A 27,995-nucleotide genomic window follows, 5' to 3' on the forward strand; every position below is an offset into this window, starting at 1 on the left:
ATATTACGTACACTTTGCAGTATCTGCAAAATGATAATAATTTTACCAAAATAAGAGGAATCATATAAAAAAAATGCATGTTATTTTTTATTTACTACTGACCTGAATAAGATATTTCACATAAAATATTTTTACATATTGTCCATATTGTCCATAAGAGAAAATAACATATATATATATATATTTTTTAAATGACACCATTCAAAAGTTTAGCTGGATGATCAAAATCTGTTTTTTTTTTATGTTTTATTTTTTGTTCATGAGTCCCTCAGGAAAAATTCTTCAGGTCTCACAAATTCTTTGATTTTCCAGCATCTGTTGCATATTTGTACCCTTTCCAACAATCACTGTATGATTTTGGGATCCATCTTTTCACACAGAGGACGACTGAGAGACTCATGTGCATCTATTACAGAAGGAAAAACGATGCAATGGAGGATTTTTTGGTTGAAAAAAAAAAAAAACTTCCTTTGCTCTGGCAGTAATTCCACATCAACAGAGGTTTTCAAAGAACAGCACAGTATAGAGAAATTTACCGTAGGACATTTCACAGGATGTGCTGCTCTCTGCTGGTCACTTCCAACACTGCCTTCAAAACTAGCTTGATAAACAGACAGGAATATATGAAGTCTTTGGTGTTTCTGTACTCACCAATGGGGTTGATGTCAAAGAAGCGGACCGGGGTTCTCAGGATGCTGTTGAACATGCGGTTGTGTAGCGTCTCCGCTGAGCTCACCAGAGCATTAAACATAAACAGACTGCGCATGAATCCAAAGATGATGGTGGCTCCTGTTAAGCCTGATGAACATAGGATACACAAATCTCCATTACCACTGGGAGACACATCTACATTTGGACTTTTGCTGACTTTGATCATGAGCATACCTGCATAGATGCCAAGATAGAAATCCAGGTTGAGCTCTTGAGTTGTGTTAAGTTTCATAGTGCAATTTGTGCCATTGGCAGTGATGTTAGAGGAATGAAAGTTATTCTGCTGATTGGCCCTGTCAATCACAATGTTATTACATTATGACAGCTTGTAAACACCAGAACATCATGTCATCTAGTGTATAAAGCACTATTTAGGTTGTTCAAATAAAATACAGTTACAGGTGCATCTCAATAAATTAGAATTTCGTGAAAAAGTTAATTTCAGTAATTCAACTCAAATTGTGAAACTTGTGTATTAAATAAATTCAATGCACACAGACTGAAGTAGTTTAAGTCTTTGGTTCTTTTAATTGTGATGATTTAGTCTCACATTTAACAAAAACCCACCAATTCAAGATCTCAAAATATTAGAATACTTCATAAGTGAATTGTTGGCCTTCTGGAAAGTATTTTCATTTACTGTACATGTACTCAATACTCGGTATTTTGCTTTAATTACTGCCTCAGTTCAGCGTGGCATGGAGGTGATCAGTTTGTGGCACTGCTGAGGTGGTATGGAAGCCCAGGTTTCTTTGACAGTGCCCTTCTGCTTATCTGCATTTTTTGGTCTCTTGTTTTTCATTTTCCTCTTGACAACAGCCCATAGATTCTCTCTGTGGTTCAGGTCAGGTGAGTTTGCTGGCCAGTCTAGCACACCAACACCATGGTCATTTAACAACTTTTTGTGCTTTTGGCAGTGTGGGCAGATGCCAAAATCAGCATCTTCAAAAAGCTGGTCAGCAGAAAAAAAGCATGACATGCTCCAAAATGTCTTGGTAAACTTGCTAAAACTTGCTCTCAGCTGAAAAGAGGACTTTGGACCACTGGGCAACAGTCCAGTTCTTCTTCTCCTTAGCCCAGGTAAGACGCCTCTGACATTGTCTGTGGTTCAGGAGTGGCTTAACAAGAGGGACACATCTGTATGCCTTGACCCCAGCATCAGTCCATTTCTTCTGAAGTTCACTCAAATTCTTGAATCAATTTTGCTTGACAATCATCATAAAGCTGCGGATCTCTCGGTTGGTTGTGCATCTTTTTCTTCCACACTTTTTTCTTCCACTCAACCTTCTGTTAACATGCTTGGATACAGCACTCTGGGAACTGCCAGCTTCTTTGGCATTGAATGTTTGTGGCTTACCCTCCTTGTGAAGGGTGTCAATGATTGTCTTCTGGACAACTGTCTGATCAGCAGTCTTCCCCATGATTGTGTAGTGAACCAAACTGAGACCATTTTGAAGGCTCAGGAAACCTCTGCAGGTGTTTTGAGTTGATTAGCTGATTTAAATGTCACCATATAATTTTTTGAGAATTATGGGTTTTTGTTAAATGTGAGCCAAAATCATCACAATTAAAAGAACCAAAGACGACTTAAACTACTTCGGTCTGTGTACATTGCATTTAATACATTAGTTTCAAAATTTGAGTTGAATTACTGAATTACTTTTCCACGATATTCTAATTTGTTGAGATGCACCTGTAGTCTACTTAATGCACATCAGTACTTAGTGTCTTTTTCGATCCAGCATGAATTTGACTTTAATGATTCTATTGAAATTTATGGATATATTTGAGCTTTTTAACAAATGTTTTAGAGTGACTCTGCATTTAACCCATCCTAAGTGCACACAAACAGCAGTGAACACACACCGGGAACAGTGAGCAGCCATTTATGTTGTGGCATCCAGGGGCAGTTGGGAGTTCGGTGCCTTGCTCAAGGACACCTCAGTCGTGGTATTGAATGTGGGAGAGAGCACTGTACATTCACTCCTCCACCTACAATCCCTGCTGGCATGAGACTCGAACCCACAACCTTTGGGCTACAAGTCCGACTCTCTAACCATAAGGCCACTACTATGTTTTGGAAAATGTCTCTAATGCTCAACGAGGATGCATCTATTTGATTAAAAATAAATACAGGAATACTGTGAAATATTATTCCACTTTTAAGTGCCACATTATGGATTTCTGAAAATTACCTTTCATGCAGCATTGCTATTAGAAATGTTACAGATCACTCACCAGTAAGAAAGCCACCAGTCATGAAGAATATAAAAAGCCTGTGGAGCAGAAAACGGCATTAGCGTGAATCTGTAACCGCAATGTCTTTCAGTTAAACACTGCTGTTTCTTATACCTGTGCCAGCACGTTGAGGAGAACAAATAAAATCAGCATAATGACGTTGGCTCCAGCTCTGAAATATTTCCAGTACATGCGAAGGCCGATGGTCCCCTCAGTGCGTGTCTCCTCGGCCATGGTATGCACAGGCTCCGCCTGCTCATGAGGAAAAACAATGATTTGATTTGATTTTACTTTGTGGAACTGTATTTTTTATGATCAGACAGTAAGTAACATCCCACCCATCCACTAGATGGAGCTATGGACCAGTCTGAGGTGTAAATGTGAAAGTTACAGAAAACGTCCAAAAGTAAATGACAGGTCAGACCTACCGGCAGCTTTTCAGATTCATCTTCAACAGACAGAACAGATGAAGAGCGAGAGCGGACGGAGTTCTGGGAGAGGGTACGGCTGCGGGGGGAGCGAGGAACCTCTTCCTTTTCACCCTCCTCTTCCTCGTCCTTCTTCAGCAGAGAGGTGAAATCCACTCCTGACTGCTGCAGCTCGTAGTATGTGCCACTTGCCACCATGTGTCCCTGAGGGAGACAACATGAGTTCAGTTGACTCATTTATTCACAGGTGTATTGTAGACTGACTGGTGTGTGCTGTTACAGTTTACCTCCTTCAAAACCAGGATCTGATCTGCAGCCTTCAGGTACTGCAGCTGGTGAGTAACCAAGATCCTGGGCTTTTCCTTCAGAATACCACAAATACACCTGCAAGGACAATCTGTGCTCTTAACATTTACTGCAAAGAAACAGTGAATTCAACAATGATATTGGTTCAAAAGTTAGGAGTCAGTAAGATTTAATAGGCTTAATAGTTAAATAAAATTAAAAATTAAATGTATGCATTTAGCAGACGCTTTTATCCAAAGCGACTTACAGTGCATTCAGGCTACCAATTTTTACCTATCATGTGCTCCCGGGAAATCGAACCCCCAACCTTGTGCTTGATATCACAATGCTCTACCAATTGAGCTACAGGAACACTAATAATAATAGTTTGGGCATTATCTTCTTATTACTACCAGTTTACATTTACAACTGCATGTTTTCTGTATGAAAACATGGGTGGATGTTCACATTGGTCTGAACAAATCACAGCAGATGGGCTTATTGAAAATGCTATTTCATTCTATGCCAGCAGATGGCGCTGTCGGAATGGCAGAAATAAAGTGCTTTCTCCAACATTAAACAAAGAAGAGCAGCAGCCAACTTTGAAACATGCAGCACTTATATTTGTTGAATGAAATTGTTTTTTGAAGTTTAATCATCACATTAAGTCATATCGCAATTGTTGTCTTTTCCTCCCCAAATTTAAAACCTTCTGAAATTATGATTAAAACTTTCTTGTACCATTTAAGACTTTTTATGACCTTAAGTTTGATAGAACAAAATGTAAGACCTCTTAAAGTATGTTAAGGACTCGCGGAAACCCTGAAACAGAAAATACATGCAGCATTAATCATGCGTTAATAAAATGAGTGCTGTTAAAATTAATTTGCATTAATGCGTTATTAATGCGTGTTTATGGATCTCCAGTCTTCCCAGGAGAGGGATCTTCATGGCACTTCACTCCATGAGCACCATTCTTCTGAGCACGTGTGATCAGTGTGTGACAATAAATCCTCCTCTGGGGAACTTTCTAGCATTACCGAGTCGGTGTTCTCATTCACCCTGCGACATATATATATATATATATGCCTGTTTCACACACAATCCGTCTGCAGTGCGTAAGCATTCTGTGTGAGTTTCGTACTGAAGCAGCACAGACTGATCCTCATTGTGCTTTCACACAGGACGCGTTTGCAGTCCGCTACTCGGTACGTAAACGAATCTAGATTAATTCCAAGATTACAGTTAGATTAATCTATATTTAAAAAAAATAATCTATGCCCACCACTAATTTATATATATATAACTAAAAGCTTTCAATGTATGAAACATCATGAAGATCAGCAGTAAAAAAAAAAAACAGGATCAGGGAACAATATGTACTCACTGTTCAAATAGGTGTCTGCCCACTTCTGCATCCACTGCACTCAATGGATCATCCAACAGGTAAATATCAGCATCCTGATACACAGCCCTAAAACCCACAGACAGTAACAGATATGTACAAAAACTACTGAAATAGCTCGTAAATACTCCTTTCCATTAGTAAATATATGCTAGTCTGTTATTTAGATTTTTTTATATACCATTTTATATATTTTTTCCATTACAAAATGTCATTGTTTAACTATATCCTCAGCATGTCCATAAAGCAGTCTTCAGAAAACACAGAAAATGCTTTATACACATCATATAATGATGTAATTATAATTTTTTTGTTCAGAAAAATGTATCCGTTAAGGTAAGAAAAGGAGTTTTACTAAATTGCAGAATTTGTATATTAAAAGAGAAAAATGGTTGATTGTTCAAACGTTCATAGGTTGGGATACCTAGCCAGGTTGACTCGAGCTTTCTGTCCCCCACTGAGGGTTGCTCCTCTGTCTCCTATCACGGTCAGATCCCCATCAGGAAGCAGCTCCATGTCCTATACAAACAGAAAGAATAACAGTATTAGATACTACAGCTTACAACAAACTTAGCTTTACAATGGTGAAGATGTACAGTTAAAGTTTTATAGCATTTAAAGTTTTATGAAGGTATGAAGTTAAAGTTTTAAAGCAACAACCAAATACAAAAACTAGCAAGGCTGCATGCAATTGATCGAAAGTTACAATAAATGCACTACAAAAAGAAAACCATTAATAATCTTACTGAGAATTTAATTTACAAGTAAATGGAAAAGGATTAAAAAGTCCATAAGAGTGAGATGGATGAATTAACTAATACACTTCTCACCCTTTCGAGTGCACAGGCTCTGAGGACGCTCTCATATCGCCGGGGCTGCAGCTCCTTTCCAAACAGTATGTTGCTCCGAATGGTTCCTGGAAAAACCCAAGGCTGCTGGGAGGCGTACGTCAGCTCACCTTTGACCTTTATCACCCCTGTTTCTGCTGGAAGCTCTCCCAGAACAGTGCTGAGGAGAGAAGACTGTGGGAGAGAGGTGAAGATTAGTAACTAATAACACTCAGGGCTGCCATGATCACTTGTATTAAAAATGCAAACCTGGAAAAACTGAAATCAGAGAATGGAATTTTTGTCACCGACCTTTCCAGCCCCCACAGGACCAATCACAGCCAGAAGTTGACCTGGCTTCACAGTAAAGGACACATTTTGTAAAGTCGGTGCATCCAGAGTCTGTGAAGTAGAGAGGGGAGAAAATATTTACATTTTAACATGAAAAAACTTAACTGTAAAACATTTTCATGATAAGTGCATGCACAGAACCACAGATGCAACTATTTGTTCATTTGAGCATGATCTTAATTAAGCATCAATAATAATTAACACAACATATACACTAATTAATACATATATTGTAAAACTTGTAACTTAATGGCAGCTTGTAGTTCTGCATTTCCAAAAGTACTGCATAACTCAGTGGAAGGTGTGTGTACTTTCAAGGGCCTGGTCACAGTGAACTCACCTTGTCCCAGTAGCACATGAGATCCTGCATCTCCACAGATGCCTCTTTCTTATCCTCACGAGAAAGTGGAACATGGGATTTCACAAGCTCGTCGAGCAAGAGGAACTTCTGCACGAGAGAGAAAGACCACAGACTCATATGATGCACGAACACAAGACCATCACACTCAAAAAAAACTGCTGTATTGAGAGTAGTCACAGTATTTTGGAGTTTATTTGGTTGACTCAAATTAGGACTGTCTGACAAGTGGAAGAAGTGGGTTCAATGTGAGGCCAAAACCGCAAATTTATCATCCGCTTTGAATATAAAGACTTCTTTCTCTAAGCAGACACTCCATGATTACAAAATCTGCAGATTCATGCCTTATGCAACATTAGCTGTGTCAGCGAGAACTATGGAGTAGATCTAAAATTAACCCTGAAATTGACACCGGCAGCACTTCAGCACAACCAGAGGAGACAGAGGTTTAGAAGCTGTTAGGTCTGGCAAATCATCTTTCCTTTCATTTATTTATACAGAAAGTTTATTTAGTACATTTATGCAGTTATACAAGTTATTAAGTTCTACAAGTTTGTGAGCATCAGCTTGCTCATTTCTAACATTCAAATTTCTGTCCTTTCCCTTATTTATTGCATATTTGAACGAATTAAAAAAAAAAAAAAAAATAATAATAATATATATATATATATATATATATATATATATATATTGTCACGGGAGGAGCACAAGACAGACACAGTGGGCGTGGCGTCAGGCCTCAGAGAGGCTTTTATTAACAGAAATCATAAAACAAAGGGAATAAAAGTGGCCAAAGGGGGAAAGTGTCCAAAATAACAGGGAATCTGGTGTCCTCGTTGTGCTGCGGGGTTTGTGTAGGTCGGGCAGTGTTCATCAAGGAAGGGTCCAGGCAAGGGGCGGAGTCCGGCGGCCGCACGCGCTCCCCTCCTTGGTCCGGGGCGCGAGGGGCGGCGGCTTCTCCTAGCGGCCGCGTCTCTCTCGTTGGCCGCGGCGCTGGTAGGGGATGGACGGCCCGGCATCCTGGCCCGTCGGCCGTGTAAACGGGTGCGGTTCTCCTCCGGATCGCGGGTCCGGCTGCTCACGTCTCTTGTGGCGCGGGAGTCCCTCAACGCACCCTTCCTGGACCCACGAGGACACCAGTGTGCATGCACGGGGAAGAGACCGGTCTCCTGAGGAGAGGCGCGTTGGGCTTTTAAACAGCGGCGGTAATGAGGCTCCACTTCCTTCAGGTGTGCCCCATCACACGCCGCCAGCCCTGACTCGTCCAGCGCCCCTCCTCTCACACACCCACTCCAGTCGGGAGCCTGGTGAAGGGCGGCGATTTAGGACGGGGTGCTGGTGATAATCAGGGAGGAGGCAGCTGACTCGTCACAATATATATATATATATAGCAAACATACACATTATGGAAAGAAAATGGGAACACAGTCACTATCATGTTGCAGTCATCATGTCCAGTTATCAGCTTGGAAATTAAAATGATTATTGACAATTTTTTCAATTAAATTTTATGTACTAATTCCTTATTTACTGGCAGTCTTAACCACATTGCATTATAGGATATTTTTTTTCTTAAGACTGTAATTTCTCAATTTCAAAAACATAGACCTGGAAATCACAATTTTAGGTTTTCCAAGATGTGGGAACACTGTAACTTTGCAAAGATTGGCATTTACGTTACAGTTCAAATGAAACCAATTCAGATTGTTTTCCTTCCATGTGGCACAGAAAGTGTGAAAAAAGCGCATGGATTTTCAGAAAATGGTTTTGACCTCATTCCCATGTTTGTGAATCGCATATTATGAAGGTGCATTTGCGTCTGCCAATTGAGTGGACAAATGGGATATTCCCATCAATACGAGTCATAAGTCAACTGAAAAAGCAATGGTCGCTCAACGCCTGTGGAGTCATGGTGAAGTTTTATGTATTTTGAACTGAAACTGAGTGAGCAAATGCTTGTATTATCATTTTATTAGAGTCCATTGCAAAGCATGCAGTTTTCACTTCCTTTTCAGCCAAAGCATTTCTGAGTCATTATGTTTAATTTTTGCTGTTTCATCAAGTGTGTAATGTAAATGCAGCTTAAGCTGGTCATTTAAAAAAATCAGATATAGTCAGATACAGTGTAAATATGGCGCTTGTACAGTACCTTGATCCTCCGGATGCTGATGGCAGACTCGGACACTTTCTCGATAGCAGCAGGGAAGAACAGAGTAACAGTGAGGCGCACGGCGCTGAACAGCGACACAGCCACAAACACCTGGCTGGCACAGATTTTTTTTTCCACCAGAACATACACAGTGAATGTCACAAACAGGATGATTTTATTTGCCGCAAAGAACAAAGCCATGTTCAGTCCGCGGAGGTAAGAGCTGCTCATGATTTTTGAGATCTCCTTCCTACAAGACCGAAACAAACAAATGAGAGTTTAGCTATTTATGACCAAAAATCAATAAGTGTATGGATGAGACTTTACAGGGTCGGTTTGTACAATAAAGTTCATTCTGTCTTTTAATATTAAAAAAGACAGATTATAAGAAGAACAACAGATAAGATTGAAAAAGCATTGTGCGTGACATTGCAAGGATAAAGTTGAGATTTCATGGCTTCAAATTATGATAAACATTATTAAAAACTTCACACTTTTGACATGCTGGCATTCATTCAAGTCCTGGACCACAGTACTAAAGTAAAATTAAAATGTATGCATTTAGCAGACGCTTTTATCCAAAGCAACTTACAGTGCATTCAGGCTATCAATTTTTACCCATCATGTGTTCTCGGGGAATCTAACCCCCAACATTTCTCTACCAATTGAGCTACAGGAACACTAAAAAAATTAAAGTATGTGAACACAACTGGTTATAGTCATGAGTTTATGATTTTAGTTTGCTGGCTTCAGTAAAGAATTCTGTGCAGCTACAGCAGTGTACACAGACAAAATAAATCTATATCATTTTACCTTCGTACATCATTAACCATTGCTGCGAATGGCTTCTCCCAGGCATACATCTTAATTATACGTATACCAGACACCACCTCATTCATAGTGCGGATCCTATCGTCAGTGAAGGCTGCGGTTTTACTCCTGTGAGAGAAACAGACGGAACATTTCAAAGCTATATTCTAAAACAAGACAAAACTAAAAAATGACTTCTTCAAACTTTTTTATGTTTGTTAAAACATGTCCAAGAATTAGCATCTTAACATCGCTCTGATCAACCATGAAATATGTAACGTGTTGGTAATAACATTTTCTACTTATAAATAAATAAATCAATTTGGATAAGTTTTAGACTTGCTAACACAATTTAATTAGCAGACACTGAACTGATAAATTATTGTAACACTTTGAAATTGTGAATGAACTCATAAGGCAATGACATGTAATGACTAATTAAGTTGTCAGATCATATCTTAAAACTACATGTTTGATCTTCAAACTCTCACCTGTCTGTTCTTTTAAGACTTTCATTTTTCAATTCCATTGAATCAACATTTAAATTTTTCTTTATAATTGTATGATGTGATGGTAATTACAGCAGGAATAGGAAGTTATCTTTGTTTTTAGAGAAAAAAAACTAACAAATTTTACACAAAATTGAATTAATTTGGTATTTAGAAATTTAAAGGAAAATATGATTTTACCATTTCTATTTAAGGAGATTATAAATAAAGATAAAAAATAAAGAAATTCTGGAATATTTCAAGTATTTGAGTTATATATACACATTACTTTTTTAATCATGTGACAACAGTCTCTAATTGATGAATCATATTTCGGTTGGCTCTGAACCTCAGTTGGACCCTGATCTCAGACTTTGCACAGAAGGAAAGAGCATGTGGTTAAACATGCTGCTATGATGTTTTGTGTTTCATCACTGCAGTAAGTACCTGTACTTTGAAAACAGCTTCCCAAAAATGGTCTGAAGTGGCAAAAGAAAGAATAAAACTGCCATGCCCGCAAGGCATGATGCTCCAATCTCTTGCCAAAGCAGACCAATCACAGCTGCAGCTTGCAGAGGCCCCACCCACAGGAAGTGCAGAAAAATAGTCAACTGGGAAAAGAGATGTGAACAAAACAGCAGACAATTATATCATACTACTTCAATAACCAATATTTTGAATTATTATTGCAATTTAAAATTATAATTTCTATTTGAATAGACTTTAAAATGCAATTTATTCTTGTGATGCAAAGTTTAATTTTTAGCATCAATAGACCAGTCTTCAGTCTCACATGATCTTTCAGAAATCATTCTAACGTGCTGCTTCGCTGCTCGTGATATTTTTATTATTATCATCATCCATGTTGAAAACAGTTGTGCTGCTTAATACATTTATAAATATTATAAGTAATATTTGTGGAAACTCCGATACGTTTTTTGAGAAATAAAAGGAAATAAAAGTTAAAAAGCATTCATTTTGAAAAATAAATATTTCGTAACATTATAAATCTATTTACTGTCACTTTCTCCATTCTTACTGAATAAAAGTTTTATTTTAAAAAAATCTTACTGACCCCTAACTTTTGAACATTAATGTGTATTTCTTGTAAAATATCATAGTACATGAGCCATGGAATATCTTGGTAAGCTAAAGACTGAGTACAATATTATTAACCATTGATGTACCTTGGTACGACAACAGTAATTTTTATATAGCATCAGGTTTGTAATTTAAATTATATAAAATGCAAATTTTTGACATAAAATCAATATCTGGAGTCCATCAGTGTTCATTTAATAAGCCCCTACATAGTGGCACAAAATCACGATGTAGCATGAGACAATATTTTAGTGTAGTACATGGTGTACTGCTTTTATAATATCATATTAAAAACAGCCCAAGAGATTATTTTTTGAATCTACAAAAAGTGAGTTTAAACTTCAAATTTTTAATTTCGGTTAACTTGGTCTGAACAAAAACTGAACTGAACTTCCTGTAATTCTTCATGGAACCCCTCTGATGTCTGCTGGCAAATGCAAGAGAAACGCCTGCAAGGACTACTACAACTACACAGAATAACAGTTCAGAAAGAACAAACATGGTTTCAAACGGTCATGTGTTTACTGAGCAGCATTAAATCTGTAAAGTCAAGTTAAAAGGCGCACACGCACGGCCAACACGTCACATACAGTAACTATCCATCACATAATGATAATAACTCTGCCCGAGACTCCAGTGGACTGATTAATGGGCGAGTTATATTGCATGTCAGAAACCACACAAACACATAAAACTAATTATTTTCACTTCTCAATAACACAACGTTAGATCATAAATGCAAAAAAGGTTAAGATGACCTATTTGAGACCTCTCCTGGTACTCTGAACACTGGCCAATCTGTTACCCAGTAACACAAGCCCTTTACGGTAAATCCCTGGTGCTGCCTTTAACTGGAAAGTGAACTATACAAAACCATTCCATTTTTTTTTTTTTTTTTTAACAGCGCGTGACCTGCTTGAAAAACAGGAAATGGACAACCGGTGACTGTAACACTTAAGCGGAAGACAAAGCAGTTATGGAAATTTCCTACCTCATCGAACTTGTTGACGTCATTTGACAAAAGGTTAACAATCTGCCCGGTGGTTGTCTGGCCCATAGCTGTGGCACTAAGACACAGTGCCTAAAAGAAGAAACAAAGCAAAACGCTTGTGGGAGAAACCGTGATAAGGATTTACCCTTAAATAAATCATTCCTATCGCTTATATCAACAGACACATTATTGGGAAAAGGGGGTGTTGAGAGAGAGATCTGGCACACCATCAAAAAAAGCAGAGGAGTTTAACGGACCATTCTTTGAAGAACCTGATTGTTATACAAACATGGTACTTATCAAAAACCCTGGTGCTACCATCTGGAACTATCACTGTTACTTGGCACCTCCTCAGAACTTTTTTTCTGGAAAAGCAGGTTTGTGTTTTTAAGAAAATCTAACCTTTCTGTAGATCATGTGACACATTGCAATGCGGATTTTCATTCCAGCTCTTTGGACGTGGTAAAAGTAGAGGTGGTGGAGCAACGCCAGACCCAGAGTGGAGAGAGAGACGCCTGCTGCATATCCATAAGCTTCATACAACGCTGCATTATCAGGCTCATCTCTCTCATAACATTCAGCATCTCTCTCAAAATACTGAATGAGTTTTCCCAAAAACACTGGTTGAATCACTTTAATCACCTCCTATAATGGGGAAGAAGAAACATCAGATAATAACAATGTGACATAATTATGATTTAGACACACACATTCCTAAAGACATCCACACCCTCGTCGTTATTACACGAGGACATTTTGGTGGCAATTCTTTACAGTCCTTTTTTATACGAAGGCAAGCAGAACCTCAATTTTTTCTGGAATGGTTTGATAAAATTATGATCATCTTGAGAAAATGATATCAATTGAATTCATAAAACTTACAGAAAAAAAAAAAAAAACGTAACTATAAAGAAAAATAACAAATGAAAAAATATATAATCATAATTTATGACAAAAATACTATTATACACTAGGTTAATAGACAATCTATATAATTTTTATCTTTTTTTGAACAGTTTTAAATTTCAGTTACTGTTTGCATGAAGAACGATTCATATAGTGCTCTCTACTCCAGCGCTGTGATCTAACAGACATCCAGTAGGTAGAAAGTAACTTAAATATTCATTTGTACCTCACATTAAACTATGGAACAGTTTTGGAACACTTAATATATAGTGCTTGAAAACTTTATGGTGCTTTCTAATGTTGTTGTGTCGTTCGTGGAGTTAACAATAACTCAGAATAGTATATGCACAATATCAGATCTGGATTGGTCTCGTCTGACTGATAACGTTACCCGATCCGGCAGAGTTGGAGCCGATACCGATACCGTATATCGGATTGAAGCATCCCTATAATTTAGTGTGAAAACACTTTATATTTATAGCTAACAAGAGGGGAGTTTCGCTGCCTTCACATTGTGTGCCACATACAAAATATCAGGCAAAGTCCTGGATCAGCACGTACCTCTATAAGAGTGAACACTCCCAGTACTGCATATGATCTCCAGTAGCACCTGATAATGGCTTTGGTGAGTTTGGGCGTCCGGAGTTCTTTGGTTGCTTTTTCCACTTCTTGGTCCCAGTAGCTATGAGTGCGGGAAAAAAAAAATGCTTAATAAATTATGCTGACACAGAGAGAAATAGGATATCATAAAACAATTATAATCCTCCTTTATGACAACCCTCTACATTGTGACTAAATCACTCGCATATGCAGCTAAATCTTCACTCTGGTGACTAATGATTTCTAATATTAGCCAATGCATAATAAATTCTCTGATTTTACTCAACAGAGTGTTAGTTGGAGGCTAAGTATAAGTTTAGCACAGATATATTCACTCACGAACAACACTATCTGACTGAGCGCTTCAGAGTTTAACTCCTGACAAGCGACCTGTGCTTTTTTTCAGTTCATTTCAATGGATGTATTTAATGTACCGTAAACTCTAGTGTGAAGGCGCACATATCGCTGTCGCTTTCTCTCACACACGACTGAGAAAGAGAGAGAGAGAGAATTGACTTGCTACATTTAAACAATCTTATGTGGTGTACTTTCCTGTCAAAATAACTTCTTTCCTATGGAAGACTTCAGCTTTTAAGAACAGCTGGGTTTTCTGGTAGTGGGTGGAGTTAATGCGCAAATGGCAATCTCATTGGCATTCAAGTTAACTTCTAATTACTAAAGTTCTATTCTTAAATAATACTTGATTATTATAAAGCTTTACTGACTGATGTTAATAGTTTACTTTTCTGATATTAAAAAAAATGCATTTTACAAATATCAAATATTTATCATCTCTCTCTCTCTCTCTTTCTCTCTCTCTCTCTCTCTCTCTCTCTCTCTCTCTCTCTCTCTCTCTCTCTCTCTCTCTCTCTCTCTCTATATATATATATATATATATATATCAGTGTGGCGAGTAAACAAAAATATTTACTAGCCAATGGGGATTCAATTGCCAAGGTGTCCGTAGAGGGTTGATTACCCACATTGTCTCATCTCACTTAAAACATAACGGCATGATGACTTAAACGTACAGTAGGGCTTATTTCCTTGAAATTGTAATTGCGATGATTACAATTTACACTGAATGATGTCTATACCGCTGTTTGCTGCAACTGCATGCTGTATTTTTATATGAAAATAAACAAGCTGAAAACACTAACTCCAAAACTTTTAGTTCTTTTCTATAGTATATTAATCCTCAAATGTCAACTATTCATCGGATTGGTTTCTTCTTTAAATTATATATATATATATATATATATATATATATGGTATAATGTTATTCTAAAACTAAATTTTAAATAATGGGAAAACCCTTAAGATAACATGTAGAAATAAAAAAACGAATCTTAAGCATGCAGAATAACATAGGCAGACTTTGAACAATTAACCACAGCTTTGAACAATTATGAAATTGTGTTATCTATAATTGTAATCGCGATTAGAAATTTGATTAATTGTGCAGCCCTAAAGAACATACAAACTTTTTAACACAGTCTACAACATAATTCTTTATGAAGACATTTTATGTCTTTTTTGCTTAATAAATCTTGATTATTTATTATACAGCTTGAAAGGATGAAGAATGCGGACCAAATAAGGTCCAGTCCTGGACCACAAGGGCCACCCGGTGAACAAGTAACAAGAGTGTATTTTGTACCGGCCATGTAAACACCATATAAATGTAAAAATACAGGTCACATGAAAAAACATTCAAGGCACATAAGAAACAAATCCTGAGCAGAAACTAAAGCATTTTAGCCAAATCAGGAAAACTACCAAGGTGCTACTTCAGAACAGCAGCTGAGCCTCTTCAGTTGATGTTTTCCAGCAGTAACGTCCGGCCATAAATTCTACATCTGCAAACAACAGTTTACTTCAAGGCCGAACACTTGTGTGTTACGCCTCGACCCCACGGCGCTCCATGGTGCTGATCGCAATAAAAGCTTGACTAATTAATGTCATATCCCAGAGCTCTGTGCTAAATGAACCAGCACTGATCCATTTTAAAGCGCATGATTAGAGGCTGGAGAAACGCTGTGTGAGGAGGTGCTTTTAATGAATGATAGGATTGTGTTCACTGTCATTCATTTCCATGCTTTCACTGCTGGAGATAAAAACTTTGCAGGAGACTTCTGATTATCAGTGCTTCTCTCCCGTTTTATGAAACCAATTTTATTTCTGAAAGGTGACATATTTCTGAGCGAAATGGGATTTTCAAGTAGACAAATAAAGTTGATAAGACAGAACTTGACACTCGTTAAGTAATTGGGAATCTACTGAATTGTGAAAAGGGAATATTCAATGGGTTTGATTCCCAAGGAATAACTGAACCGTACACCCTGAACATGGTATAAGTTGCTTTCATATAAAAGTGTCTGCCAAATGCATGAATGTGATGTTATTGGTTGTGAGGGAATTACTCTTTTGAGGAGACATTACTTTTATTGTTCTAATTCTTTATTACATAATTATTAGGAAAGATAAATAAACAATAATGCATTTATTAACAACAATAAATAAGTACATATATTAAAACAAGTGGGAAAAACTATTGATAGGCTTTTAGAAAGGCTGCATTAAGACCTAAAAGGCTTCCTAAACAATGCTTAAATAGTATTTGGTGTTTATCCAACCATAGTCAAAAAGGCTGCATCGCCCTAGAAGCCAAAAGGACAGATGTTTCAGAGCATTTGTATTTAAATGAAGGTTTACAAAGACCAAAGAACTGCTGATAATAAGACAAAACTACTTTCAGTTATAGTCAAATAAGATGCACATTCAACAGTGTTAGATAAAAATGCTGATTGTGCAGTGTGTTTTTTTTTTATCTTTTAGCAGTAAAAAAAAGAAAGAAAATTATTTTAAAAAAAATACAATATTTAATCAAATGCTGCTGTACATTATAATTTTTTCATTAGATATAAACATTATGGAGGTTTCTAGTTTAGCATTTCTTTATATTGTGTCAGATAAATACTTCACTGGATTAAAGTAAAAATACATTAGCATTAATGTAGTTAACTGCTTATATACACACACGTGTATACTTCACATAATGAATATTCCGTCTTGTTTGATTCAGGCTGGCTTCCTGTACACTACAAAATGAAAGTGAGCAGGAAAACCAGACGGGCCGTTAACCTCACACTTCCTCACGCCCTGCTCTCTGTATCCTCCGCCAAGACTTCTGCTCCTGTGATAACAACAGCACAACCTTCCAAATTATCTGCCCTCTACAGATTATTACTGCAAAAAAAAATTTAATGTCTAACTGGTCCCACACCTTTTGTGCTATAAACATGAATCCTCATCAAAACACGTGGCTGGAGGAGAGGTGTTCTACTGCTTTTCTAAGTGATCTGACTTTGACTTTAATTTACAGCATATTTTTTCTACAAGGACAGTCATTTCTGGAGAAATCTGTTGCAAGGCAGCATTGTGGTAGCTAATCAGACACCCCTTAAGGATTTTGATCACACAATTTCCTGGGTTACAGGCCGGATCTTAATGGACTCGGGTCCCACGTGTTCAACCACGGCTCCTTCTAGAAATCCTTAACCAGCTTAAACTCATTCCTGATTTCAGTGTTCATATATTGTTAATGTATGGATGGATACAAAGATGTTCGTTAAAACTCAGCAATGCATAATGAACTGGTGTGAGCCATCACTTTCCTAACACCTAATGGGAAATGCACTTGCCTGCGTTCTCATATTAATACTCTGAGGGTTTGCTTGAGAAGTGTCTGTTGATTAGTCGTTTATTCCCAGCGGCTCACTCACCTCTGCAGTTCTTCCCCGAGTCTCATGGATCCATCCTCCGGAAGCACTTCATACATGTCATCTTCTTCAAGTCTTCTTTTGGATCCGATACGGAAAAGAGGGTTCAGCCAGCTGGTGCCAAATGAGAAGAGAAAAGACAACTTGGTCAACAGAACTCTTTTAAATGTGCACGCCAAAGGATCAGGGTTGCAAAAAGGGGGAAAATTTCCAGTGAATTTGGGAAACATTCCAGAAATTTGGAAACTTTCCAGGATTTCTTTGCAATCTTCCAGGAATTTTAGGAAAGTTACGGAAATTTAGTGGAAATGTTCCACCCTTTTGCAACCCTACAAAGGATGCTGAATAATTTATGAGTGATGACAGCTGCCTAAAGTGTACAAACAATATTTTTCATGACAAACATACATACATACATACAAACATACATACATGCAGGTAGGCAATCTCTTTAAAATGACAGTAACAGATGCTCTCTTCTATTAGGAGTGTGCCTGAGAGTCAAGGGTTGGAAAACAAAACTTCTCTGACATTAAAGCCAAATGGCTGGATTTGCACATGGGTTCATAACATGAACTAATAATGCAAACTAAAATTGAAAAACAACATTAAATAATAAAAAACATAATAATAATAATAATAATATGTGACAGATAATAAAATGAATGCTGCATTTAAACATTTCTGAATTAAAAACAGTTTTGAATATTTTCTGATTAATGTAAAAAAAATGGCTAATAGGTGGTGTAACTGTTTAGCCATTGTAAAAAATAACTTTAGTTTTCCCTTCAAATCAAAGCAAGAGGTCTTGTTTTGGCCTTTTTCTTAAAAAAAAACAATGTTATTACATTTTTCAAAAAATAAGTTTACTTTTTATGAAACCTATGATTTGCTTATGACAAACAGAGTAATCCCCTAAAAACAATCCTTCTTTTGTCAAAAGAAGAAAAGAAAACTTGAAAAAAATGTTTGAAAGTGTTATAAAGATAATGATTAAGATAAATTATTATCAAGAATTAGAATTAAAATGAAGATTGAAGATTAAATTCAAATAGTATTAAATAACGAGTCACTTTTTTTTCAGACTTCTTTTCAGAAATGTATGAAATCAACATTAGAACGTTCTAAGAACTTTTTTAAATCATGTCAGACTCTCTTTCTTTCGTCATTAACCCACGTGGCTATTCCGGTAACATGAAAGCTATAGAGTGAACACCGGGAAAAATACTGGAAACCCAGAGTCACATTTGCTGTAGCAGCTCTTCGGAAGGAAAAGAAGTGGGTGGTGAACAGGACCAGCTTTCCCCGTCAAACAAAGAACTGAATCAGATACACAACTGATGGACAGACACCTAAAATTCTCTGAATAAATAAGTTTGAACAAACAGTGTCTTTAGATTCAGAGGGGATACACATAAAATAGCCCATAAGCTGATCAGCTAACTGTCCCCCTCATCTCTTTATCCTGTTAACTATTTAGAGGCATACAAACTTACCAGAAAAATATCTGTGAGAAGAGATTAGCTGTGGCGGACGGGTTGCTCTTTATATCTTTCTTTACTGGTTCCATGTCGATCGCCATCCTCCCTGCCGTTCAACAGGTGTTATAACCAGCGCGACACATCTAACGTTACATTCAACCCGTTGTTGTGTAACTTTCTAACATTCACATGTCGTCGAGTAAGTAAGTAGAGGCGGAGGTACACCCCTCATGTCGTTCTGTGAGCGCGCCTGTCTAATCAGCCATTGGCTCCACAATCCGTGGCTCACACGTGATTGGCTCATAGGCAAGACTTTTACATCCTTCATACACACCTCAGATCAAGCTGACTAAAATAAAGTACCTTACTATGGTGAAGAGTTAACTTATGAATATTAATTAGAGCATACGTACATTGCTTGGTAACCCTCTTCGAGTGTTATGTTAAGTGGCCTAATTAATATTAAGGAGCCCATCGTTCACCAGCCCGCTTGCAGCCAATCGGTTAGGCCAGTTGAGGCAACGTCAAGTCGAGTACTTAATATTAATGAGCCACGGCTTCACGATAGTAGGGTTTGCTTGTGAGCGATATAGTAAAAGAACGAAACAAACAGCAGATTTACAGAAAATTGCTTTGAGGTGGAATTGCTGAAGAAGTGTGGGATGCAACCTTATGTTATTACTATTTGAATAAGATTCTGATCGACTATTCTGACACATGAGAGAAAGCGATGGATATTTGTAACTTTGTTTTGTTGTGCCTTGGGTGAGGAGGCTTCTTGTCTGCCATCTGTTCTTTATTAGCTCTGCATACACAGCCCACTCATGCAGTGTGCTGGAAGCAATCATCTTTAATTAGAGTGTCTAAAAAGAGAAAAACAAAAAAGCAACACGCAAAAATCTTTCTTTTCAAAATATATTGAATGTTAAAAAATTAAATGTAGCCTACTTATTTTTGTTCTGAACCCATATGGCTTTTTTCCCCATTAAACATAAATGGATACATTAACAGTAATGGTTATTGATTTACATACAATTACAAAAAATGGGGACTGTGGCTGGGCACCATAAAAGTATCATAAAACAAACAGACCAAAATGTAGCCTAGTCTTTAAAAAAAACATACATTTGTGAACTAGATCAAGTGATTCATTAAAGACTGGGATTTATTAATTGAAAGAATTTTTACTTTTTACTTTTATTTTAGCCCAATCACACATCTCATCCCTCTGAGAAACGCATAATGCAACAAGCACTATAGTTTTATTCTCTCTTCCTTCCTCCGTCTGTCCCTCTGTCTTGATTTCCGATACAGATAAAGCACTGAAAGAGCAGAAGATGAGAGACCCACAATGAGACAGAGCAGGTGGCCGCTGCACTTATAAAGGTAATGCTGACAAACACAGACACACACACACACACACACTCACACAGACACGAGAAGGGAGGTTCTTTTCTGTAGCCTCCAAGAATCAGCCAAACATAATCTGCAAGGAGGAGTTAAAGCGGTATATCAGGAATGATTGATTTCCATCCAGTGTTCTGTACTGCAAATAAAGCCTGACCGTTGAGTCATTATTACTTTGCCCAAATGTGAAATGTGAACATCTTAAAAGTGAACTTTACACCAGAGGCCAAGCTCAGCTCCAGTAAGGGATTACATATTTCTGCTGCTGGAAAACTGACCCAGAAAAAAAGCAATAAAACATGGATTAGCGGCACTTCGGTTATAATAGAATATGGTGATTATCTTAATTCTGGCAATTTGTGGTCAGTTGGAAACCAAATGTTCATACCAGTGTTTGAAAACACAGCAAGCTTGTGGATTCCTTACTGTTCTTACATGCAAATGTTTTATTCTAGGTCACATAAGAAAATTAAGAGCCATCATTTATATTCTAAAACATCTAATGCATATCGCTGTGCAACACTGAAAGAGGCCAACTGTTAAAGGCACAGTTCCTGCAAAAATGAGCATTTGCTGAACATTTACTTACCCTCAGGCCTTCCATAGATAAGTTTGTAAAACTGATTTGCAGATATTTAGCTTTAAATCACTTGTAAAACAGCAGATCCTCTGCAGTGAATGGGTGCCGTCAGAATGAGAGTCCAAACAGCTGATAAAAACTTAACAGTAATACACACTACTCCAGGCCATCAGTTAACATTTTGTGATGCAAAAAAATGAGTTTTTTTGCAAGAAACAATTCCAACATGTTTAACGTCAAACTCTTGCTATAATGTGAGTCCTCTGTAATAGTGAATATTTTCTTAAGTGAAAAAGTGGTCTTGTCTGAATCAGGAGAGAAATAGGCACAAGATCAAGCACTGTTTACAATTGAAAACAGTCCAAAAACAAATATGTTGGTGGATTTTGATTTTAGAGTACAACAGGGGACGCACTTTATCACTGGAGGAAGCGTTATTATGGATTTGTGACAGTTTAAACACCCCTTATGATGGATTTGTTTCTGAACATGCAGCTTTTTGTTTCACAAGACATTAATTGATGGACTGGAGTGGTGTGGATTACTTGTGGATTATTGTGATGTTTTTATCAGCTGTTTGAACTCTCATTCTGACGGCACCCATTCACTGCAGATGATTGGTGAGCAAGTGATAATGCCAAATTTCACATCTAGATCTTGGATGGCCTGAGGGTGAGTACATTTTCAGCAAATTTCCCTTTTTGGGTGAACTATTCCTTTAGCCGTATCTCTGTCTGAGCATCCCAAATGATATCCTTTAATTTGTGCGGTGTAAATACAATAAGTGGATTGCACATAATAAGCATGTACAGTCAAGTTTATTTTTCCATTCAAATTTCCCGGGAATGTCATCGCGGCGTTCTGTCATAAACAGGTAAATATTTTCACCTTAGTTAAACCTTGCATGCAAATACGAACTTGCTTTTGTGTGACTCATTTAAGTCTTTAGTTTGACGTTCTCGCTGACCTTGTATCACTCAGCAACAGCTCACCTGCAAAACAATTACAGGCGGGTTTGAGTCTTCACAGGCATGAGAGGGAATGTCTCTAGAACATGTTTAGTGGAAAAGAAGTAATTAGGAATTTTGTGTTTTATTTAGTTGTTTTCGTTGTCATAGATAAGGAAAAGAAAAGGCATTCAACTCTTTTGACCTGATACCAAGCTTTATTGTTTTTTTTACCAGTAAGTCACTACCACAAACGGCAACCACATATTCTTTCTATAGAATATATAATCTAGTCTATCAATTTTTTTAGTCTATTAATTTTGTATAGGTTTCATTATGGTCCTGATATGGACATTGTTGCTATATTGGCTTAATAAATAAGTTATTAAATTAATTATGAATGTAACTGATACTAGCTGAAACATTACATAATTGTCATTTATGTGTTCTTGGCTGAGGCGAGCAGCTGTTGACTGAGGAAGCCTCATGTTTTGGTCAGGTCAGGTTATGTTTTGTAACTCCCTCTGAGGGGGACGGAGGGAAACTATTAACAGGATCTGAGACTGAGAAGAGGCAGGAAGACCCATCTGACCTCCGCTGACTGTTGCCTCCTGGTTACACAAACATGCACTCTAACTCATACCAAAACATTTACCCTTTAAATATTCTTGACAAATATGTCTTTCTGTTTTTTCAAGCAGCAGTAAAACACCGGTGACATTTCACTAAAGTGAAGCTCAGTTTTTTTAAGCTCAAGGTGAAGTGAGCACACCAGAAGCCTGTCTGAAATTCTAGACAGTGTAGATATTTTACATGCACTCTCACACTCTCCCGTTCTTGAGGAACTCAATGTGCAAAATATAGTACAAAACGTAATTTTGTTAGGAGAACTGCACAAACATGAATAGGAGTGTAAGTCAAAACCTGATGCTTAGATATTATAACACTTTTTTTTTGATGGTTAAAGAATCAAACCCCACAGTTACCCAAATTCTTACCTCTAGATGGCAACAAAACTTCAAATTAGAATTACTGTTAACTACAACTAAACTAAACTAAACAAATAAATAAAACTAAAATGTAAAAAATGTAATTAAATTTATAAACATATTTTATTCCAAATTAAATTTCAGATTTTTTAACCAAATGTATATTAAAATAACTAAAACTAAAACTGAAATATAATTCAATAGAATAATAATATATAAATATAATTTATAATAATAAATGTTGACGTGTTTTAAAAAACATAAAACTAATACAAATATAAATTACTAAATTATGAAAAGTACTAAATCTTTAACTAAAATTAAAATAAAAACATAATACATAAAAATCTAAACTAATACAAAAATATTAATAAAAAATATAATAATATCCCACTGATACTAAAAATAACACCAAGAAATCCTATAAGCTAAATGACAAAACAAACGAAAACTAATAAAAATGCCAAACGTGCACATGCGCACACACACGCACAATCACACACGCACAATCACACACACACACTCTCTCTCTTTCTCACACACACAAAGCTAAAAATCTGACAAAAAATTCAAATGTCAATATTGAAAAATAATTCAAAATATTGATTAAAAAATTACTAAATAAATAAACCCTCAAAAAAAAAAAAAAAAAAAAAACTGTTGAGAAACTCTCAATTCTATATCCCAATGATACTAAAATGTAACACCAGTCAAACGAATTCCATATACAAAAATAAACAAATACTGATGAGAAAAACATGCACAAAAAATGAAATGTATTAAAATGAAATTAAATATGAAATATGAAATTAAATATAAAATTAAAATGAAAATATAAAATACAAAATAAATTATGAATGTTAAAATATAAATAAATGAATTCAAAATATTATAAAAATTGTAATCCCAGTGATACCAAAAATAAGAATGAATCCTAAATACAATTTCAGGCCCTTTCAATAACAGCCATCTTTAAAGGGCTCACCTCCTGACCTCCAGCATCTCTGCCGACTCACTCAAAATGATTCTTGTGGAGTGATGTTTGGGTGGGTGTGTGTGGTGTAGTGGGTAGTTAATGTGAAAACAAAAGGCTATTGGTCAGCTGTTGAAAAGGTTAGTAGCCAGACCCTCCCTGCTGAATATAAAACAACTTTGAGGGGGGAGACTCTTCAACAGACAATTCAGTCCAGACTGAGCACCCCTTCCCAAATTACTCATCCCTGCCTTGTTTGCATCTCACTCTAACAGAACGTGGGAAAATGGGTAATATGGCAACAGAGATCATTGCCTTCCTTTTCACCATATCCGGATGGATTCTGATCTCCTCCACGCTCCCGACTGACTACTGGAAAGTGTCATCAGTGGACGGGACAGTCATCACCACAGCAACCTTTTGGTCCAATCTCTGGAAGACGTGCGTTACCGATTCAACCGGAGTCTCCAACTGCAAGGACTTTCCTTCTATGCTTGCTCTGGATGGTACTTTATTGCTTTCTTCAGACATTTGTTGACTTTTTGTTTCCTGTCTTGAGTAAATGGTCTGAACGTGTGTGTGTGAGAGAGTGGGTGTGTGTGTGTGTGTGTTTATGAGGATTGCTGATCGCTTGTGGCTCCTTTTTCCTTCCTCCAGAGAGTGCAGATGTCTAATTGTTCAGAAAAAGAGTAGCGTGGTGTTGGATTGCCCTAATGCTGTTTTGGCAGAAGCTTCCACAACACAAACAAACCCGCTAATATTGCGCTTGATGCATGCTGACACTGGTTTGAGAATGCAATAAAGAAGCAAGTCACTATTTTAGTGCTAAAAGAGCTTGTCTCAAACTCTGTTTCCCTGACTTATTACCTCAGTAACCACAAGTAGGAAAATAGGGTTTAATAACCATGCATTGATTTAATTATGTCTGAATGGCTCACCCACAAACAGGAGGAAGATTGAAGGAATGCAGAGACACAGAAAACTTGTTCCCTCAGGGTGCCATGCAAAAGCAGTTTAAAAAGGTGTTGAATAATTGTAATGTATAATTATCATGTCTCTACATGGCCATTCATATTTGTGACGTGCCCTCCCTGACAGTTTCAACACTTGAGTGTTTAATGGAAGATGCTACATTCATTTACAGTAAAGGTAGTATGCACCATTGGCAGCATTAAACAGAATTCCAAATAGAACTAAAGTGTCCCAGTGAGAGGGTGTTGCTAAGGGTTTTTTGTTATTCTGGTTATTAGCATGTTACTTAGTGGTTATTAAGGTATTCTGGGTGGTTTAGGTGTGTCAATGAGAATCTATGGGATTTTTCTGTCACATTAAAATTATAATTATAAGTCTGATCACTTAAAAGTAAAAGTAAGTAGCATCATAACATAGATAAGATATTACTGAAGGAGCAGAAACGACTTGGTCTCAGGAGTAATACGTTGATAATTATGAATCAGTCAAAAATATTTTGGCATGTAAGTTATTTTTCCAGCAAAAATGTATACATTTAATACAAATTTAGCATTTTTGACTCTCTTGGAAATCACTATATAAGTATATTTAATTATAGTAATTAAGTATTTATTTGTGTGTGTGTATATATATATATATATATATATATATATATATATATATATAGGTATGACAGGTTCATTTATATAGCACATTTATGGCATTTGAAAGTATCTTACATAATAATAATCATAACATTATAATTATACACTTTGTTATAAATGTCATTTTTATTATGTATGGCTTCTGCTGCTCCTGCAGCTTATATCCAGGTTTGTCGTGGACTGATGATCTCAGCTGTTTGTTTGGGATTTTTTGGAGCTATCCTGGCACTAGTGGGCATGAAGTGCACTAAAATAGGGGGATCGGAGACCACCAAAGCCAGGATCACCTGTCTGTGTGGACTACACTTCATTCTCAGTGGTAAATGTTGCTTGACCTAGGTCATGGTTTCTTGTTTTTTTTTAAGCATTTGCAATGATCAGTTTTGCAAGTGACAGTGTCCTGTAATTATATACCTGTCCTGTCTGCAGGAATCTGCTCTATGATCGCCTGCTCTCTCTACGCACACCGGATAACATCAGAGTTCTTTGACCCCTTATTTGTGAAACAGAAGTAAGTATTGTAACAATTGCTGCAATTGCTAGTATGCGCGCCATTTCGTACCAACACCAGTCTTTTGCCTGTCACCTTTTAGATTTGAGCTTGGTGCGGCCCTGTTCATTGGCTGGGCAGGATCCGTTCTCAGCATTCTTGGAGGATTTATCTTTTGCTTCTCCATGACAGAAGGATTCAGCATCAGGTCTGGTTCTTAGATATTGCACTTACATTCTGTGCCACCTGTTATAAAGGAGTCTGAATTTTTCTTAGATCATATAATTTGTCATTTTCATGACAGCAGCCGTTATGAACAAATGAATGCCCCATGTTTACAAGTCAACAATGCCTATTTGGCTCATCCATGTTATTTAAATGTAATTAGGATTTTAATTTAAGTAACTTCTTAAAGCAACTGTATGTATTTTTGTGTATTTTTGCCACTTTAGATTCCCACAACAGTTAAGTGACACTTTTATCCACAGTGCATTCAGGCTAACAGTTTTTACCTAACATGTGCAGCCTGGGAATCGAACCCATAACCTTGCGCTGCTAACATAATGCTCTACCACTTGAGCCACAGGAACATTATATGCATATACCGTACCATATGCATCAGATGTTTAGCCAACGGTCCGTGAGCAGGACGTCTGATGCTGAGACTAATTTTATTTTGGCTGTAGTTAAAACACCAAAATGTTTTATAGTTTTACTTAACAATACCATCAGTGGCAGTAAATGGTTGAAATCATTCTTCTCTCTGACAGAGAGTACTCCTACAACGGCGCCACGTCCTTCATATCAACACGAACCAAGATGGGAAAGATGGGCAGAAACCCCGAGACTCCTCAGAAAGACCTTCCAGACCAGAGCTTCTCTGGCAGACAGTTTGGGAGGAACGCATATGTTTGACTTCAGCTTCCTCTGTAAAACTGAAAACGATAACAAGTCAAGGCCAACAAGCATACACCGTATAAAGTCAACTATCAAACAAATCCTTGAATGGAGAACATGAGATCACGTTGCTTAAGGCTGCTTTCATCATTTGAGGCATTGAGAAGACTGCACAGAGGTATATGTTTTATATAATATATATATATATTATCTGAATAAATCAGACATTTCTCTATTTCAAATGTTATTTTGATGAGATATGCCTGTAAACGATATATTGCAGCATAGACATTTTTTGTCAGAAAAACACATATTGCCTAAGAAACCTCAAGCAAGCTTTCCAGGTCTGCCAGTGTGATAGAATTGCCAGATTTCTTCACTTGGGACTCTGAATGAAGTCAGGTGAACTGATGACAGAGAGGACAGGGAGAACAGCTGCGCTCCACTGACCACAGGAACAAGCTGTCTCGATTCGGAAATTGAGTCGGAGCTCACATATTGCTCTGGTCCTGGAGTCTCTCTTCACCTCCTGATCAGTGGAAACTCGAGACTCTGACCCCGGTTTTTAGCGCTTCCTCGGGCCGCTGCAGGCTGGCACAGGCTTCTTGTTCTGTCAGATTCTTCCTTAAACAAGTGTTCAGTGTCTCTGTGCTTTTTGTAAGAAGGTTTTAAAGTATTTTATGACATATTAAAGTGCATCACTGTCATTTTGTCTTGGACTGTTTATCAAAATTGGGGGGGGGGGGGGGGGGGGTTGTTTTAATCCAGAGACCACAGACAAATGACTTTTACATAAATACTGCCAAGACTGCATTCAATTGATCAAAAGTCTAGACATTTATAATGTTACAAACCTTTCTATTTCAAATAATTGCTGTTCCTTTGAACTTTGTGTTCATCAAAGAATAATGATAAATAATCTATCACCGTTTCCAAAAATGAGGAGAACATCCCTCCCAAAACAATACGGGACATAACAATAATAATAATACACCAAATCAGCATTGATTTCTGAAGGATCATGTGACAATGGAGACTGGAGTAATGACTGCTGAAAATTAAGCTTTGCATCAAAGGAATTAATTGCATTTTAAAATAAATTTAAATATGAAATGTATATTTAATATTTCACCATATTACTGTTTACAGATAAATCTGTCTTGGTGAGCATAAAAGACTCCAAAA

The 27,995-nt window shown here is 37.1% G+C and overlaps 2 protein-coding genes across 3 annotated transcripts in view; one reads left to right on the plus strand and one right to left on the minus strand.

The window, feature by feature from the left end:
* The window catches only part of LOC113050918 (multidrug resistance-associated protein 4-like), a 37,631-nt gene extending 18,401 nt beyond the window's left edge, over positions 1 to 19,230 (minus strand). The window contains exons 1-19 of one of the 2 annotated variants that reach the window (XR_003276828.1): positions 18,927 to 19,230; positions 17,434 to 17,544; positions 13,610 to 13,730; positions 12,545 to 12,787; positions 12,143 to 12,232; positions 10,498 to 10,661; positions 9,566 to 9,691; positions 8,753 to 9,002; positions 6,586 to 6,693; positions 6,207 to 6,296; positions 5,898 to 6,089; positions 5,492 to 5,586; positions 5,050 to 5,136; positions 3,665 to 3,761; positions 3,378 to 3,581; positions 3,064 to 3,201; positions 2,950 to 2,987; positions 886 to 1,004; positions 652 to 798 (exon numbers count right to left, since the gene is read on the minus strand). Coding sequence is in view for 1 of the 2 variants with exons in the window: in XM_026214376.1 (XP_026070161.1) it covers positions 652 to 798; positions 886 to 1,004; positions 2,950 to 2,987; positions 3,064 to 3,201; positions 3,378 to 3,581; positions 3,665 to 3,761; positions 5,050 to 5,136; positions 5,492 to 5,586; positions 5,898 to 6,089; positions 6,207 to 6,296; positions 6,586 to 6,693; positions 8,753 to 9,002; positions 9,566 to 9,691; positions 10,498 to 10,661; positions 12,143 to 12,232; positions 12,545 to 12,787; positions 13,610 to 13,730; positions 17,434 to 17,544; positions 18,927 to 19,012 (2,506 nt within the window). In the remaining variant the exon portion in view is untranslated. The remainder of the gene's footprint in view (positions 1 to 651; positions 799 to 885; positions 1,005 to 2,949; positions 2,988 to 3,063; positions 3,202 to 3,377; positions 3,582 to 3,664; positions 3,762 to 5,049; positions 5,137 to 5,491; positions 5,587 to 5,897; positions 6,090 to 6,206; positions 6,297 to 6,585; positions 6,694 to 8,752; positions 9,003 to 9,565; positions 9,692 to 10,497; positions 10,662 to 12,142; positions 12,233 to 12,544; positions 12,788 to 13,609; positions 13,731 to 17,433; positions 17,545 to 18,926) is intronic. The other variant, XM_026214376.1, reaches the window with a different exon arrangement.
* Positions 19,231 to 19,477: 247 nt separating this feature from the next.
* cldn10a (claudin 10a) lies at positions 19,478 to 27,466 on the plus strand. The gene is made up of 7 exons (XM_026214385.1): positions 19,478 to 19,676; positions 20,226 to 20,297; positions 24,083 to 24,313; positions 25,581 to 25,742; positions 25,853 to 25,934; positions 26,017 to 26,121; positions 26,684 to 27,466. Exons 3-7 carry the CDS (start codon positions 24,094 to 24,096, stop codon positions 26,826 to 26,828), a joined length of 714 nt encoding a protein of 237 aa, XP_026070170.1. The 5' UTR covers positions 19,478 to 19,676; positions 20,226 to 20,297; positions 24,083 to 24,093; the 3' UTR covers positions 26,829 to 27,466.
* The last annotated feature ends 529 nt before the right edge of the window (positions 27,467 to 27,995 follow it).

Source organism: Carassius auratus, chromosome 31 (assembly GCF_003368295.1).
Source record: "Carassius auratus strain Wakin chromosome 31, ASM336829v1, whole genome shotgun sequence".
NCBI classification, from domain to species: Eukaryota; Metazoa; Chordata; class Actinopteri; order Cypriniformes; family Cyprinidae; genus Carassius; species Carassius auratus.

Excerpts from the sequence above, each read along its gene's own strand:
- cldn10a (XM_026214385.1), top strand. The coding sequence starts at position 24,094 with ATGGGTAATATGGCAACAGAGATCATTGCCTTCCTTTTCACCATATCC. Across the intron at positions 25,743-25,852 it reads ACTACACTTCATTCTCAGTG|GAATCTGCTCTATGATCGCC; the intron begins GTAAATGTTGCT and ends TCCTGTCTGCAG. Across the intron at positions 26,122-26,683 it reads ACAGAAGGATTCAGCATCAG|AGAGTACTCCTACAACGGCG; the intron begins GTCTGGTTCTTA and ends TCTCTCTGACAG.